The sequence below is a fragment of the Copadichromis virginalis genome, linkage group LG2, assembly GCF_057382275.1.
Source record: "Copadichromis virginalis isolate Kocher_CV1m ecotype Utaka linkage group LG2, C_Virginalis_male_GT1.1, whole genome shotgun sequence".
NCBI classification, from domain to species: domain Eukaryota; kingdom Metazoa; phylum Chordata; class Actinopteri; order Cichliformes; family Cichlidae; genus Copadichromis; species Copadichromis virginalis.
The window spans coordinates 10,923,708-10,939,678 of NC_140619.1; the positions used below are offsets into that span (position 1 = coordinate 10,923,708).

General features: G+C 46.5%; 1 protein-coding gene across 4 annotated transcripts in view; it reads right to left on the reverse strand.

Annotated features, from left to right (window-relative positions):
* Positions 1-597: 597 nt before the first annotated feature.
* The window catches only part of nfkb1 (nuclear factor of kappa light polypeptide gene enhancer in B-cells 1), a 31,728-nt gene continuing 16,354 nt past the window's right edge, over positions 598-15,971 (reverse strand). For all 4 annotated transcript variants that reach the window (XM_085471142.1, XM_085471150.1, XM_085471134.1 and 1 more), the window contains exons 6-24: positions 9,888-10,039; positions 9,647-9,810; positions 9,403-9,561; positions 7,007-7,111; positions 6,130-6,221; positions 5,907-6,045; positions 5,390-5,521; positions 5,168-5,287; positions 4,623-4,784; positions 4,253-4,394; positions 4,050-4,164; positions 3,767-3,968; positions 3,110-3,279; positions 1,859-1,961; positions 1,550-1,695; positions 1,403-1,472; positions 1,098-1,261; positions 842-968; positions 598-757 (exon numbers count right to left, since the gene is read on the reverse strand). In XM_085471142.1, coding sequence (XP_085327268.1) covers positions 663-757; positions 842-968; positions 1,098-1,261; positions 1,403-1,472; positions 1,550-1,695; positions 1,859-1,961; positions 3,110-3,279; positions 3,767-3,968; positions 4,050-4,164; positions 4,253-4,394; positions 4,623-4,784; positions 5,168-5,287; positions 5,390-5,521; positions 5,907-6,045; positions 6,130-6,221; positions 7,007-7,111; positions 9,403-9,561; positions 9,647-9,810; positions 9,888-10,039 — 2,559 coding nt within the window. In that variant the 3' untranslated portion in view covers positions 598-662. The remainder of the gene's footprint in view (positions 758-841; positions 969-1,097; positions 1,262-1,402; positions 1,473-1,549; positions 1,696-1,858; positions 1,962-3,109; positions 3,280-3,766; positions 3,969-4,049; positions 4,165-4,252; positions 4,395-4,622; positions 4,785-5,167; positions 5,288-5,389; positions 5,522-5,906; positions 6,046-6,129; positions 6,222-7,006; positions 7,112-9,402; positions 9,562-9,646; positions 9,811-9,887; positions 10,040-15,971) is intronic.

Consider the following 15,971-nt stretch of genomic DNA (forward strand, 5'->3'; position numbering starts at 1 on the left):
ATAAGATTAAGATCCTCACATCGTACAATGGCTGTGGCAGGTGGATTAAAGTTATCAACCCATGAGAGGCCAGTTTCATCACCATTGTGGTAAACCTCTCTTTAATCTGAGGTGTCATCACAGCGCGTTTCTGCCCTCTGATTAACACCAGACGAGTAACAGATTACAGAACATCTGATCCTTTACAATCGTTTCAGTTTCGTAGCACCTTTTCTCTGCTGGCGGCTGCAGAAAGAACAAACTGTGCGAAGCGTTCAGCGGTTGAAGTGAACAGAAAACCCCCCAAATCCACAACTTTACCATTGAATCCACAGAAAACAGAGCGCGCCTCAGGAGGAGACGTCAGCTTACCAAGGCGGGGGGGATTTTTGGTATGTTTTTCCTTTATTGGCTCCTCGGGAACAGAAGCTGCTCCCCGTCTTTGCTGGAGTGTCGTGGCCAAAAAAAAAAAAAAAAAAAGTAAAAGTTGAGTTTGACTGTTTTCACGCGCTACAATCAAGTTTTCTTTTGACCCTTTTTTTTTCTACAAACTGGTTTAAAAAGCTCAGAGAAACTTTCAGCCCTGAACCCATCACGAGGACGAGCGTCGCACTCGGTCCAGAGCGAGTCGAGGGACGACGGGTGGATGGATGGACTCAGCTGGAGGTGGACCGATCAGATCATTACGCCGTGGAAAGCTCCACCCCACTGTCGCAGACCCCGCTGTCGATTCGAGTGTCCACTTTCAGTTCCTGAACCCGAGCGCACAGAAGCTCGCCTGCGAACACAAACGCAGCTCAGTGACTCGTGGTCATTTGACTTGGCAGTCGGTGTTACGTGCACGTTATGTGCGCATGCTCACCACTCATTGCGCTGGTGGCCGGCGCTTCCTCGCTCTCGTGCAGCGCCTCCTCCAGGACGCTCAGTGCTCTGCACTCGCCGACTGACCTCAGAGCAGCCAGCAGCTCCCTGATCGTTCCACCGGAAACCTGCGGGAGAGACGGGAAGCAGTTTATCCACAAAATCCTCGAGGGGGCGTTTCCCAGGTTTCTGAGAACATTCAGATGCTGGAGTGTGTGTCGGAGTGTGTGAGATCGTGTTTTGTGTGTGTGCGTTACCTCGTAGCTGTCCAGCAGGGTTTTAGCGGGGGAGGGGCTCAGCCTGAAGGCCGTGTTAAGGATCCCGAGACCCAGACTGTGAGCCAGATTCTCCCAGCATCCTTCACTCTCCAGAGTGCCACACAGCGCCTGCTTCACCTCTGTGTCCAGGCTCGCCAGGTCGCCTACACACGCAAACATGTCATCAGCAAACCGATGCGCCGATGTCATGATTTTGTATTTCGTGGTTATGAAACAATGAACCACGTCTAACACGGTGGTCAATCACAGGGTAATAAAGTGTCCACGTGTGGGGAGGAGCTCACCTTGAGGAGGGACGAAGGCCGTTTGAGGTGTTTTTGGTTTGTATTCTTTGCCGTTCAGAAGATCCCAAACCTGCAAACACACACCTGCGGGTTCATTAACCTGCTTCGTGTCGTGAGGTCCACCAGAGGCTCAGAAGCTACGTGTACCTGAGGGGTGGCAGCCATGTTGAAGGGAGTTGTCCCTGGGATGTAACCTTCATCTTCCTCCTCCTCGCTCTCCTTATCACAGCTCTCCTCCTCATCCTCCTCCCTGAAGAACAGTGGCTCAAAGTTCTCCTTCTGTGGGTCTGCACCTGAAAAGACCCAAATACGAACTTATTAAACACGAGATCAGGACGTCTCACAGGCTTCGTCCTCTTCAGAAAGGAAGCCGTAAGAAACGATGGGGCCTCAGGTGGATGCTAGTAAATGAGCTCCTGGTGAACAAAAGAACTCTGAGCTTTAATAAAAATCTACCTGCAGCCATGAGGAGAGCCGTGAGCTTGACAGAGCCTCGACCCGCAGCGATGTGGAGGGGGGTGGAGCCATTAAAAGTGCAGCAGTCCACCTTGGCGTTTCCCTGATGGCAGAAACACACAAACAGCACTTCATGCAAAGGCAACTCAAAGGTGAAGTTACATCACACAAAGATTCCTCAGCACTGAGACGCCCACCATACACTCCATTGGTCATCTGATTCTTCATCAGTTAAAGTCAAATCAAGGAGAGAGAGAACATCAGCATCTTCTTCTTAATAACATTAAAAAACTTATTTAGGACTGTTTGACCACCTGATCAGTTCAGGTGTTAAAGGCATGTCCAACTGAGACACTCTGGAGAGACTGTATCTCCTGGCTGACTTAGGAAGGCCTCGCTGTCCACTCTGAGGAGTTGGAGACGAGGCTACAAAGGGTTTGCTTACACTCCCCAGTCAGCTGGACCCACGTAAGCCTATGAAGCTAAACGGACAGCTTTAGATATCAGAAAAATATGTAATAACTTTAGCTTTAGTGGACTGTCCAATCAACAGTTACCACTCCTAATCATTGCTGTTAGGGGAGGTTGTGGTTCCTGGCTGAAGAACTCCAGATTTCTTTGTCAGTATCTTTTAAAGTCACTTTTAAAGACACATTAGGATCTCGTTTGTATTTTATCTTTTTTTAAATTGTGTGGGTGTGTTTATTGTGTAGGTTAAGTTATACTGAGAGTTTTGAGCGCTCGTGCATGCTGACGATGCTCAGTGCTCTATCTTCCAGAACATTTCATGTAATTTATGTGTAACTACCGAACCATGCCATATTTTAGACTGACTGTATGTCATAATTTATGTTGCACTCGAGTCCTGCATGTCTCTGCGATCAGTGATTTGTAATTGATCGGAATTTATGGGTTTCTTTCTACCGCCTGTGTGACTTTTTTATTGTGTTATTCTGAAGCACCGTCACACTGCTGAACTAATAAACTTCATAATTATAATAGAATTTAAAATCTTTACAGATGAAAGTTTTGATGCTTTTGTATGCTGACGACATTAAACGTTTAGTTTCACCTGTGCATCACCTGTATGAAAATTCTTTCTCACAGTTGTGCATCTATATGAATGTGTAACCACTTTATTAACGAGATAATGATTTGCTGCAGCTCTGATGCTGAGCCAGCAAAGCCTCAGCAAAGGTCTCTGCTCTGATTGGTTGTTAGCTCCCAGTCTGCCCAATAACCCAGGCGTACCTCCAGCAGCAGGCAGCCCGCCAGCGATACGTTGTCAGTCTCTGTGGCGAGATGGAGGGCCGTTCGGCCACAGCTGCGTTCCTGGACCTCTGCGTTGGCCCCGCCCTCCAGCAGCTCCCTGAGAGAAAACAGCTGGTTGGCCAGAACCGCCAGGTGGATCGCACACAGACCTGCAAACATGTTTACCGGTAGGTTTTCAAATGAGATGACAGTAACGATAACGTCTGACACAGCATTGCATAAAACGACACCCCCGCACTGTCTCTTTGACAAAAACAGGAATCTTACAAAAACAGTCGCTGTTACCTCGACTTTCTGATTTTACAGATTCAAGTAGTCGTGCTAACTCGCAGATCGATGACACCGACCTTCATCAAACAACACGAACTCCACAAAGACAAAACCCTGCTGGAGCCGCACATTTGGTGACGTTTATGATTAATGGACTCGACTGTGAAGCTATTCAGGATATTTCCATTCAGTAACTCTGGGAAGTTTTCAAGGATAATAGGAAGTGTACAGTTGATCAGGCTCTCTGTGACGTGCCCGTGTCTTTGTCTGTTAAACCTGAAAACTCACCAAGACTCATTTCACCTATAATACAAGAAAAAATGTGTTTTTCTGTGTGTGTGTGTGTGTGTGTGTGTGTGTGTGTACCTGCTGTGTTGGTTTGGTCCAGCAGCTCTCTCAGCTCTCTGTGTTGCAGTAAAAACTGGATCATTCCTTCTCCCTCATGCTGAGCTGCCAGGTGCAGCACTGTGTTGCCGTGACGATCCGTCAGCGTCGGGTCGGCGCCAGCCAGCAGCAGCGCTTCCACTGCCTCCTTCTGCTGCGTGATAACGGCCAAGTGCAAAGGAGTCTGGGGAACAGAGGGAGGGTGCTTTAGCTCCGTGACCTGAAGCTTTCGGCTCTGTAAGGCTGGAGACGACGAGCTCCATACCTGGTACAGGCGGTTCCTCATGTTGAGCACCTCCTCTCCGGGCAGGGCAAACACCACCTGCGTCAGACTCTTCAGCGCCTCCTGCTGGTTGTGGAGAACAGCCAAATGGAGCCCGCTGAGAAGAGAAAAAGGAGGCGTCACTACACGGCCGAATAAAACCTTTTAATGTGCGCACATCTGATCATCACGATGCGTTTACTGACGTGTCTCCGTTTACATCCTGCGCGGCCATCAGGGAGCGCTGTGGAGCCAGCAGGTACGCCGAGTCAGCCGTAACCGAGTACTGAAAGATGGCCTCCAGCAGTCTGCTGATCACCTGATCCAGCTGCTCCTTGGCGTCGAACTCTGAAGGAGAAAGAAAGACTTGATCGGATGTGTGGAACGCCTGAACGCTTCGTAAAAACTGAATTTATCCTGAGCTTTCTGATGCCGTCAGTGTGATCTTAGCATCTTTGAGTGGACCTGGGAGCGCCACGCAGGAAATAATCCCCGGTGTCACCAGAAAGCAGCAGCGTCAGGTCTAACACCGAGGCGGGAAAAACAAACTCTTCCGCCAAATTTAGAATAACTTACCTCTCTCTGCTTCAGGCTCCACACTGACCCCTCCCTCCTCGCTCCTCTCGCTGACCTCCACGGGTTCGGGCCGGGCTGGAGCTCGCAGCACGGCTCCTGATGGCGAGTCGTCGTCCGGGTCGTTGTCGTCACCGTCGTTGTCTGCGGCGCCGCTCTGAGAGGCTTTAAACAAACGGCGTTTGTTGTGTTTTCTCAGATGATTTTCAAGCTTTTCCACATAAATTTACAGATTTATAATCTCAGAGATGGAATTTTCTCATAAATGGAGATTTTATAATCTGGTTTATAACTAGATTGTCTTAGACGTCACCTAAATTTCACATAATATCAATAATAATATTAATGACTTCCAAAACTTTTCTTGGCTTTTATCCGAGATTACTGAGTCATGATTTATTTCTTCCTCCTAACTAGGTTAAAGGTTAAAAGGTCACGCTCCTAAATCTGTTACTTTATTTGTATTATAGATTATCATAGATTATTTCAACCTCTTCCAGCTCCTAAATTACTTTGAATGGCTCTACAACTTCATCGTAGCTCCTCACCGTGTTTGATCCCTCCTCCACCTCCTCCCAGACCCGCTGAGTACCCTGTGGAGAAACCTCCTCCTCCTCCACCTCCTCCTCCATAGTTGTAGGTAGTGAAGCCCTGGTATCCTGGGTATCCTGAGGGAAATCCACCCAAACACAGAGATTAATGATGACATCACATAACGTCACCCTCAGGTATGTGTTAAACCGCAGAGCAGACCAGAACACAGACTCTACCTGTGGATCCAGGTCCTCCTCCAGCAGCCGGACCTCCTCCTCCTCCTCTGTATAGACCTCCTCCTCCATGACCACTGAAGTCCTGGAAGTTGGGTAAAGTCTTCTGCCTCTTCCTCTGCACCTCCTCTTTGTCTAAAAACACACACGTGTTCATGCCATGCTAACCTCTGTGGCATCCCACATTTAAAATCATTAATAAATCAATCATGATGATCAAACAGCAGGGGGCAGTGTTGGGACACAGATACTAAAAACATTCATATAAATATTGAAATTTTCCGCTGCTATTTATTAATGTTTCCAGCTGATTTGCTTGTAATCGTTCCAGTGTTTTTTTTTAAATAATTTGGAGTTTTATTAATTTTCTTTTTGTTGAAAGTGAAAGTAAAATCAGGCTGTGGGGGAAGAAGAAGAGATAAAGGCCTGAGAGGAGTATTAGGAACCTGCAGGTAACGCATTACCTGAGTTGATTCATATCTGGCCAACTCCAGAGGAAGACCGGGGTCATGTGACCTACCTAAGATCTGGGGGTGGTAGGTGAAGGGTTTAGGCTCGCTGGTCTCGTTGTCGGACTTCCTCTTCAGCTGGACGAACACAGACGTCGGTTTCTGCAGGTTCTGGTCTCGATACTTCGGCGTCTTAAATACAATGGCGAACTGTCGGCGCAGTAACGGGCACGGTTAATGACACTCCCAACACCTGCAGGTCAAAGTAGCAGCTCCGAATGCAGGAATGCTCACCTGTCTGTGGACGTCTGTGGGGGAGAAGTCTCCCAGAGCCTCCCAGGTGAGACCCGAGTCATCCTCCTCATAGAACCGAACCTGGATGTCATCTGCAAACGCAAACATCAGGTCACCATGGTTTCATAGTTCGCTTTCAGGCCTTGGGAGCATCTCTAGCTCAGATGCACTGCATAAAGATCAACCTTTGTTCACGTGGCTTAAAATCAGCTCTCAGATCTTGATCGTGCTAAATCAGAGGCCTGTGATAACCTCAGGGGTAATCCTGGTTTTCACCTTTTGTGCAGTGTACGTCATGGAGAATCAGCAACATAACGAGATCCGGACCAGGCTACTGATAATTAATAACATTGCCCCGCTGCTGGAGGCCAGACCACCGTGATCTCAGAGCACATCGGTTCTCTCAGAGAAACCTTGGAAGCGGAGCAGGCGGCAGCCCGAATCCAAATCTTCCTCCTGTGGGATTTGTACGTTGGAGGGGAATTCCCTGAAGCAGGACTTCCTCCAACAGCACTGACACAGCTCCAACCAGGAAAAACTGCTCAGATTCACCTCACTTACACTCAACTGCACGGAAACATCATCAAATAAAGTGAAAAAGAAAAAAATCACTACTTGAGAGACTTTTTAGCAGCCCTTAAAATAACCTGCATGCATGTTTGCTCCGAGGTGCTTTAAAAACCAGAACCAGCCTTCCAAACAGCCGTGCTCATTTCCAGCTGTTTACTGGAGCAGCTCTGCATGCCGTGTTTTAGCTCCTCCCCCTTTGTGCTTCTTCTGACCTCATTATTTTAAATTGCGTCCATGTTTAATATGAGCGTCCCGCACCTGACCTTATATATGTCAAACAGAAAACAGCTCTGCTCGGAAAGCTCACCTTTCTGGACTTTGTCGCAGAGCAGGTAGACCTCCTCTCCTCCGGTCACGCAGCCGGCGGTCCGATCCATCCTCACGATCTTCAGGTTGGAGGCGTTCGGAGCCTCTGAGGGCGAAAAGAGAAACAGTTGCTGTCAGAGATCTACCTACCCGAGGCTTCCTCAAGAGCTACGCATCTTCAAAGGGGAGGGGTTTTTTTTTTTGCACCATCACTCTAAGGTAAAGTAACCACACTTTTACATCACTCAAAGGTTTGTGTTCGAGATCAGGGCCAGAAAAGACACCATGAGGGGGTTTTAAGTGTAATTGTAACACAAAGTTACAGGGGCTGTGAACGGGTTCCTGTCTGTGCTGGACAGGCTGAGGTCTTCAAACCACAGCACACTGTAAGATCAAATAGAGGCACTGAGCACGTGTCCACAGATGCTAAAATAGATCACAGACGCGCCGCTTCCCCTAGACAAAGTCAACAGGAAGTTGTGAAGTTTGCAATCACGGCCAGGACGGGGCCTGGTAGTTTAGGTACGTCCATGACTGTGGACAGGTTTGTGAGAGGAGAGGACAGCAGGATTCATACAGAAAGCAGGAAGTGGAAACTGGATGAAAAGGAGCTGAGGTGGAGGTGGGTTTCAAAGCAGCTTGCAGATGCACAGCAAACGCTGGCACGCTGTAGCTGTAACAGGTGATCCACTCCTGCTCACTACTATTACACTGAAGCTGGCCTGAACCCTGAACGCTGTGGGTCTACTGCAACTGGTAAAGGAAAGTCTAGCAATTAAAAAAATGATAAGTCCAAAAACCAAAAGTAAAAGAGTGAAAACTGGCGAATCGAGAAGAGAAAAGTGTGTGAAATGTTTCCTGCCGGTAAAATGAAAGTGCAGAGCGGGGCTGAAACGATGAACTCGGAGTCGAGTTCAGTCCTCTGAGAGGAAGTGCAGCACAGAGAGCGAAGCAGCTTCAGCAGGAAGAGGGAAACGAAACCGAGCGGCCTGACGAGACGCAAGCGCCGATCTTCAGTCCAGAGCGATCCTCCGATTCCGACCAGTCGCTTTATTCAGCTGTTTCTCTACATTTAACATTTTCAAACCACAAATCCAACACATATAAATGACAAACTTCATATACTTTCAACACTTCAGACCGAAACATGGGGCCTGGAGCTGAGGTTCAGTATGTAGGAACCAATGATCCATCGAATCTACGGTCCAACACAAAACTTCACACATGATCATCTCTCAGCGCAGACCAAGACTCAAAGCTTCACTTTAAAACCCGTTTTCATTTTTCTTAAAACTGATCGGAGCAAACTGAAGTAGGCGTCGAGTCCGTGTGCAGCTCGGTCTGCACATCTAACACGTTTCTCTGTGGGCTTTAATTCAATTTGTCGGTGACACCTGCAGGTGTGTGCTCCAACCGGTTGAAGGGTTGTTCACTTTGACAAACACACGGTCAGGTTACAATGACAAGATTAGAGCTGATGAAAGGAAACGGGAAAGTTTTGAGGACAAGCTCCAAATAATGGATTCATTTTTTTTAGTTTTGGCTTTTATGGACAAGGACTCAACCAGGTGGTCTACACCTGTGCCCCAAAGAGCACTAATTTATGAGCAGCTTTATCATTTCAATAATCAACACAACCTTATTAGCATTAGCATTAGCAATAACTTAGCAGGTAAGTCTGATGTTTGTACAGCCGAGATGTGGAACAGCTGACCTGCAGGATTTGCAGAACTTGGAGCATTATGACCAAACCTCACTCTTTTTTTATTGCATGCCTGGTGAGGCTGCAGGCATTTATTAAAGTCAAGGGAAAGAATTCTGTGGGCAACCAACTGCATTACATCCAGGTTGTTTCAGGTCTGTCAGACTCGCAATAATCATCGGTCATTCAGTCGGACATTTCAGTAATGTGAAACAGATCCAACACTAAAGAGAAGTACAGGAAATGGCAGCAAACTGCCTCTGCAAACCTTAATAATCTTCATCTCCTCATCTTTAAGTACACGTGTAAAAAGTCCCGCCACACAAACCGTTTCTCTGTGAGTCGCTCTTCAATAAATCCCCGTTGTAGCATTACACAGACTGTCACTACCTCAGGGACAAAGTGCAGCAACCAGAATCTTATCTCGCACATCTGTAAAGTTTGCTCAGGTTTTAGTTCGAGCTGCAGGTGGAAAAAATGAGACTGAGAGCGACACCGCAAGCAAGCACAAAATGGGACTGAAGCGAAAACGAAACATCTTTCATGTGGTTCAAAGACTCAGGCGGTACCTTCAAAGCAGATCTCACGAGATAAAAACAGTCAAAGTTACACTTTCCTCCGAGCCCTAAACGCATCGTGGACGGACCTGCAAACCTTCCTGCTGGAGGGAGAAGATTAGAAATGCCTGGACTCACTGCTGTCGTAGATCGGCTCGGACACCACGGGCTCGAGCCGCCTGGAGAAGCCGCCGTCGCTGTCGGGGAGGAACGCCGTGAACATGAGCCGAACCACGCTGAGGTCCATCTCTTTGGCCTGAGAAGAGGCAGCATTTCTGATCACACTGAGGTGGTGCTCTGAAGACAGAGAGAGGAGGGCGAGAGTCAACGATGAAACAGATAAAACATCCCGAATTTAAACTTTGTTATGTGTCTCACTCACCTGTGATTTCTCGAGGGACTCTGACCTCCCCCTGAACACTGTCGATGTCGGGGTGGATGGAGACCCCGCAGTTGTATCCCAGCTTGAAGGCCTCGATCATCCGCTCCTCCAGAGTCTTTGCCACGTTCTTCTTCGTCACGTGGAGGATCCCCAGGTTCGGGAAGCTATGAGAAATAAACTGAGCGTCACATACGATCGTTTTACAGGCTTCACTGCGTGTGTGTGTGAGAGAGATGCAGACCTGATGGTGGAGTCTTTGGACTGCAGGTCAGCAATGCAGATTCCTTTATCGCACTGTTTTCCCACCAGACTGTGAGCGTGCAGGTGAGGGACGGGGGTCAGCGCCGTCACCAGCTGGACCACCACCCGGGCCTGACCCTGGTAGTTACAGATCTGAAACACACGCACAGATAACCACCATAAATATCTGCAACTTTACTCCAAGACTCACAGTGTTAAGACTAAACCAGGCTCACTATAACCTGCTGTGAGCATCAGTTTAATGTCTGTGAGGCAGAGCAGCAGACACCACTGATGGGACCCTGGATGATCTGATCTCCATAATCCACTGGAGAAAACTTCAAAAAGTGCATTATGGGTAAACTTTCCAGGCTTATATCGGCACGTGGGATCAGCTGATGAACCTACAATTCAATCCCAGACTCGCCTTCCAGCTCTGATATTCTAATATTCTTATAAATCACATCTGAATGTGGCTCCTGGCTGTGAAATGGAGAAATAATGCCGATCAGATCAAGTTTAAGAGTTTTTCTGAATCCTGCAAAGTTCTGGATCACAGAGGGAACTTCATCTGTCATCTGTCGCTGATGCATGAAAATAATCTTTGCCATGTTTTGGTCTTCAAATCAGGAGACCAGCTTATCGCCAACACACTGAGTCTGAGAGGAAATGTGCTTCTGCTGAACCTTAAACAGTGGCTGTGCTGAAGGACGCTCGGTGTGGATTGTTAGAGTCTGTCAAATGAGGGAGAGGTCAGACTGGATGGATGTGGTTTTAGAGAAGTCATTCGGAGATCCAGAGATGACTCACGGTGACAGATTCAGGGCACTTTGGATTTTTCTGCCCTCGGCGCTTCTCTGCTGCGGTTCAGAAAAAACTTTCTCCTGGTACGGATGACTCACGATACCAGCCAAACTTCAGCGGACGCAGTTTCATGCCGCCTCACCTCCTTTTTAACGGATCTCGCAAAGACGTGTTTTCATCCCCTGTCCGAACATCAGACAGAAACATGAAAGCGCGCTGATCTCTATCAGGTGATTACATTAAACAGATTCTGTAAAATAAAAACGAGTCTGAAGCTTATGAGTTTCAGCTGTGAAACACACAGGTGCTCATTAATGCCTCATTTATATCTATATTTATACCGAAGAGACGAGGTTAGAGAAATATAACTGAAGTTTTCCCTGAAGTAAAACCTGCATTTCTTCTAAAGTCCAATTCAGACTGCAAAAGTGAGTCAGTCCCAACTGTACGGGGGGGGCACAGCCTTCCAATTATTTCACAGCTTTTCAAGGAAACCTGCAATAACCATATTTCCAGTGAAATTTAAAAAAAAAAACCCTGCACACTTTTAACGAGTGTGCATCCTTCTGTTCCAAAGAGCTGCTGCACCCAATTCAACAGCAACATAGTAACTTATAGAAACCTATAGACACATGTGAAGGCATCGCACTGCCAGCTGGAGCTGATCGATACCTGAGAATACTGCCGAGTCATTAGAGGCGTGGCTGAAAGCTCGTTCAGTCTGAGCACAGCGCACACATCAGTGGAGATTTCGTACAGTGTGAAAGCAGCTAAACTTTGAATGAGCTACGAAACATTTTATCTCTGATAAAAAAACTTTATCTGTGATCAGGTCAGGATCCTTTTCAAAGTCACATTTAAGACATTCAAGCCTGAATCCAGATAACTGTTCCTGTTCCAGAACTACAAAAACCGAGAGTGCATTTCTTAATCTGCCAAACCAAAACCAAACAATCTGTAAGATTCCTTCAGAGGAAGTAAAACTTCAACTTGTAGCTTTTTCTCTCGTTATGATTTCCTTCACTTTGTCGTTGAGGTTTCTCCACACCCAAAATTAAAAGTTATCTCTCTATCTAATTGCACTCTGAGGTAAACTGAGTTTGCGGAAAGGAAATCTGTTCCCGTTTCTACCGTGCACACACGTGTGCATGTACAAATGATGTTGCTGCAGACATTTGCCTGCAGGAACGTTGCAGCAGTAAATAAACACTAGCCCACTTCCTCTTCCCGGTGCTGTGGGCCACTCGAAGCGCTCTGGCAGACAAACCCAGTTCCTAGAAACACAGCGAGCATTGCTGTCTGATGGTTTCCTGGTTCAAACACGCTCACACTAAGTACCTGAGGTCTCTGACGTTCCCAGTACGGTGAAGCAGCCAAGTGGAGTTTGCAGAGAAGCGCTCAGTGATCAGCCTTCACTGCTCCCGATGAAGCTAAACTGCAGAGAGGAGGGCAGTATGTGCAATGCCAATTCCCATAATGAAACCTGAGCACTCATGTTTATCTAAGCACTGATTTTTACATTTAAACATCTAATGATGGACAATTTGCTCTCTCTTATTCTGAAAGGTCAGCTGATACAACCAGTTAGCCAGTTTCAGCTGCCTCCCGGGTTGTTGCAGGGCTGGGTCCAGTCCCCTTTGGAGGACCAAATATTAAACACAGGACCTACACTTCCTGGTGACCCCATATTGGACCACACTGAGACAAAGGGCTTGGTTATTTTACATATTAAATGTCATTGGGAGCGCTTGATTTCACTCATTGGAGCAGGCGTATTAGGAGGAGTTGGTTTGATTTAGTTTAACCTCTGTCTCTTGTGAAGGTCGAGATTTAAGCTTGTGAATGCCGGGGGAAGAGATAATTATTTATTATGTACTCACCTGAAACCTCATCTCCTCTAGTCGAGTCTTTTATAAATAGAAATTCCAAATAAATATAGGGGTGGAGCCATCACAAGTGTAAATGTTCTGCATCTCTGGCAGTAAAAGGCCCTCACTATGCGCCTGTTTACTGTGGATGGCACCATTTTTATTCATCATCCTGCTGCCGTAACAGAAGTTTCCTCAGTATCCATCCATCTGGCTTCTGTCAATCAACGTAGCCACGCCCCAACTCACCCACTCAGTTCAATTTGATTTTATTTATACAGCGCCAAATCACAACAGTTGCCTCAAGGGGCTTTATATTGTAAGGTAGACCCTACAATAATACATACAGAGAAAAACCCAACAATCATATGACCCCCTATGAGCAAGCACTTTGGCGGCAGTGGGAAGGAAAAACTCCCTTTTAACAGGAAGAAACCTCCCGCAGAACCAGGCTCAGGGAGGGACGGGGCCATCTGCTGCGACTGGTTGGGATGAGAGAATCGTTATGAAGAGGGAACCTATCCACAGAGACCAAACCAAGCTGCTCTGTGGGGAATGTTCAAACACTTCCACACCAGCTTTAGCTTTCAGCTTTGGAGGTTTGTCCTCAATAAATATGAAAGACTCTCAGCCCTCATAAAGAAGCAGAAAAGTCAAGTGAGCAGACGTATAACGTCTGATAACCGATGAAAGTGAAGCTCGGGATTAATCTACATCACCACAAATATGAAATGTCATGAACCATCAGGCTGTGGAAAATTCAAAGTGGTGACTCCGAGTGCAAAATGACGACAGTAATTTAAATCCAACAACCGAATGTGTTTTTGTTTCGGTCTCTCTGTACCTGATGAGTTTCACCCGCTGAGGCAGCCTGTAGTCTGTGCAGCACCGCTGTGCGACCACGAGTGAACAACAAAGGGTTAAATATGTCAGTATTTCTGGGCCAGAGTGGGCGCGAACGCAGATATTACACCTCTGGATGCAGAGCTTTCATCTGCGAGCTGAAACTCGGCACCTTTCCTGTTTGTGACGCAACTCCACTTCCTTGTAATTACATGTGGGTGTCAAGGAGAGGAAATTCCCAACAGACATGAAACACAGCAGAGGTGTGTTTGTGTGTGTGTGGTTTGCAGAGAGCTCTCGGACAGGTCCGGGCCAGCAGAAGATTTTGCTGAAACTTCATCTGATGTCAGAAAACTAAAGCGCTCGGAGCACAGATCCGATCCGTGCAGGAGCTCCGAGTGTTTATCGGAGTCTCGAGGAATATTGTGAGGAAAAGCAGCTGTGGGATGAAGTCTGCGTGCAGCTACTGGGGATGTTTGTTTTACGCTAATGATGCCAAAGTTGGTTCAGACACTTAGTAAATCCAAACATTCACCAAGTTGTCCCGGTGTGTGCGCTGTGGCCGGGCTGAGGCAGCGAGAGGGAAAAAAGGGACTGTTCTGATCTGAATAAATAAACTTTCTGAATGAGTTTGCATTTTGCACTCACCGTTTCTACAAGTTTGATTCGCCTGAAATAAGGCCTGTGGTTAACACGCGCTCAGACATTTTCCTGTTTTCTTCTCCAACGTGAGCGCTCCACATTCATCACACACTGCAGGCCGCTAATATTTCTATCACAGTGTTTTTTATTCCGGTGGATTTCATGCATCGAGCATAAATAAAATGCATAAAACACTTTAATGTTGGTATTAAGGAATAAAACAGGCCGTTTCCTCACTTTTTGTTGCAGCTGTTTTTGATTAAACTCAACATCCGGATTCATGAAGCTGAAGCTTCAAATCTGGTTTTATTCTTCAAAACTTTGTGGCATGGATGATCCTGTGCCAGGTAAAGCACCTGTCAGGCTCGATGATTGCCCCAGTGAGTCCATCAGTCGCTGCTTTCAGATCCTCTTGAATAAAACTTGATGTTCATGAAAGCAGGAATGACTCAGGGCACATTGATTTACCTCGTTCCACTATTAACACCATCATCAGTCACAAAAATAACTCGTGGCTTAAGCTGCTTGAGTAGATCTCTGGTAAGTCTGCTCGAGTTTAAAAAAAAAACTTTAAAGTCTTAAAGGTGTATAATGTTCATCACTGCGAGAACCTTAAAGGGAAATTCCAATTTTATCCAGAAAACTTCCTTAGAAATCTTTAAGAAACTACAGGCACGAAAAGTCAGTAGTTTAGAAAAACAAAAACTCTTGTGGAAACTTCAGGGGAACTTCACGAGCACACATTAGAGCAGAGTACGTACACAGAGCATGACACCACGGGACGCAGGCAGTGAAGGTGACAGATGCCTTATCAATTTAAAAAAAACAGAGAGATGGAGCGGGTGAGTCGAGTGAGTCAGACTAGTCATCGTCCCACTGGTCCTGCCAGAGCTGGAGGGGTTTTCCCACTCTGCAGCCTCAACATGCAAACTCACCATCATCAACATCTCTCTAACACGACCCACAGATCAAACACGGCGAGTGGGAGGAACACTTCCTCATTTGTGTCAGTGACTTCATCTCATTCATGCCTACCGTACACCCAGCTGATGCATATGAGCCCATGTTGTCCTTACGTTACGGCGCTCGGTGTACCACTGGTCACCTTCTGTTCCTTTTAAATGCTTCTTCTCCACACGTAGCATAACGTGACAAACTGAGCATCAGCCAACGCTGAAGCAACAAAAGCTGCAGCTCCTCCAAAGATCCCTCGACTTTAAAACAAAGTCAAAAACCATCGGCTGCTGCGATGACGGCAGAAAAGGTGTTTTGACAACATCAAGTTTACGAGACTGCGTGAATCACTGCCGCACAGTAACCACGACTTAGGAAGAAGGAGAAGAAGAAGAAGACGACCAAGAAAGACAAGAATAAGAAGACAATCTTGGGCTTTAGATCAAAAAGATTAAGAAAAAAAAAAAAGAAGAAGAAGAAGAAGAAGAAGACAACCAGGAAGGAAAAGATCAAGCTTAAAAAAAAAACAATATGGCGGCAGTCAAAATGCCAGGCGTTAAACCAGCGTTTCCCAAACCAGGAGGTTCTGTCAGAGTTCTACGTCCATCTTTTGTATGTACTCAGTTAAAGGGCAGAGAGCAAAGCGTGACTGAAATAAACTTCTTTTAGCCCATTGTGTCCAAAAATGAATCATTTTATTCAGATTCTACATCAAGAAAAAACGTGTCCTTCTCAGCTCGTACGCAACTGTTTTGACTACGTACAGAAAACAAATGAGCTCATATGATTTTTTTTTATAACGAACACTTCCTGTTCTGACCTGTGTCTGAAAGTCTGGATCTCTTTAATCAGCTTTCATATAGTTTTAATGTCAGCGAGACAAAGACAGAAGCAGGAATCTGGGGATTTCCCATGTTTTCTGGTTTGGTCGGAACATGTGGGAGCTTCAGACTCCAAACTAAACATCAACAGAA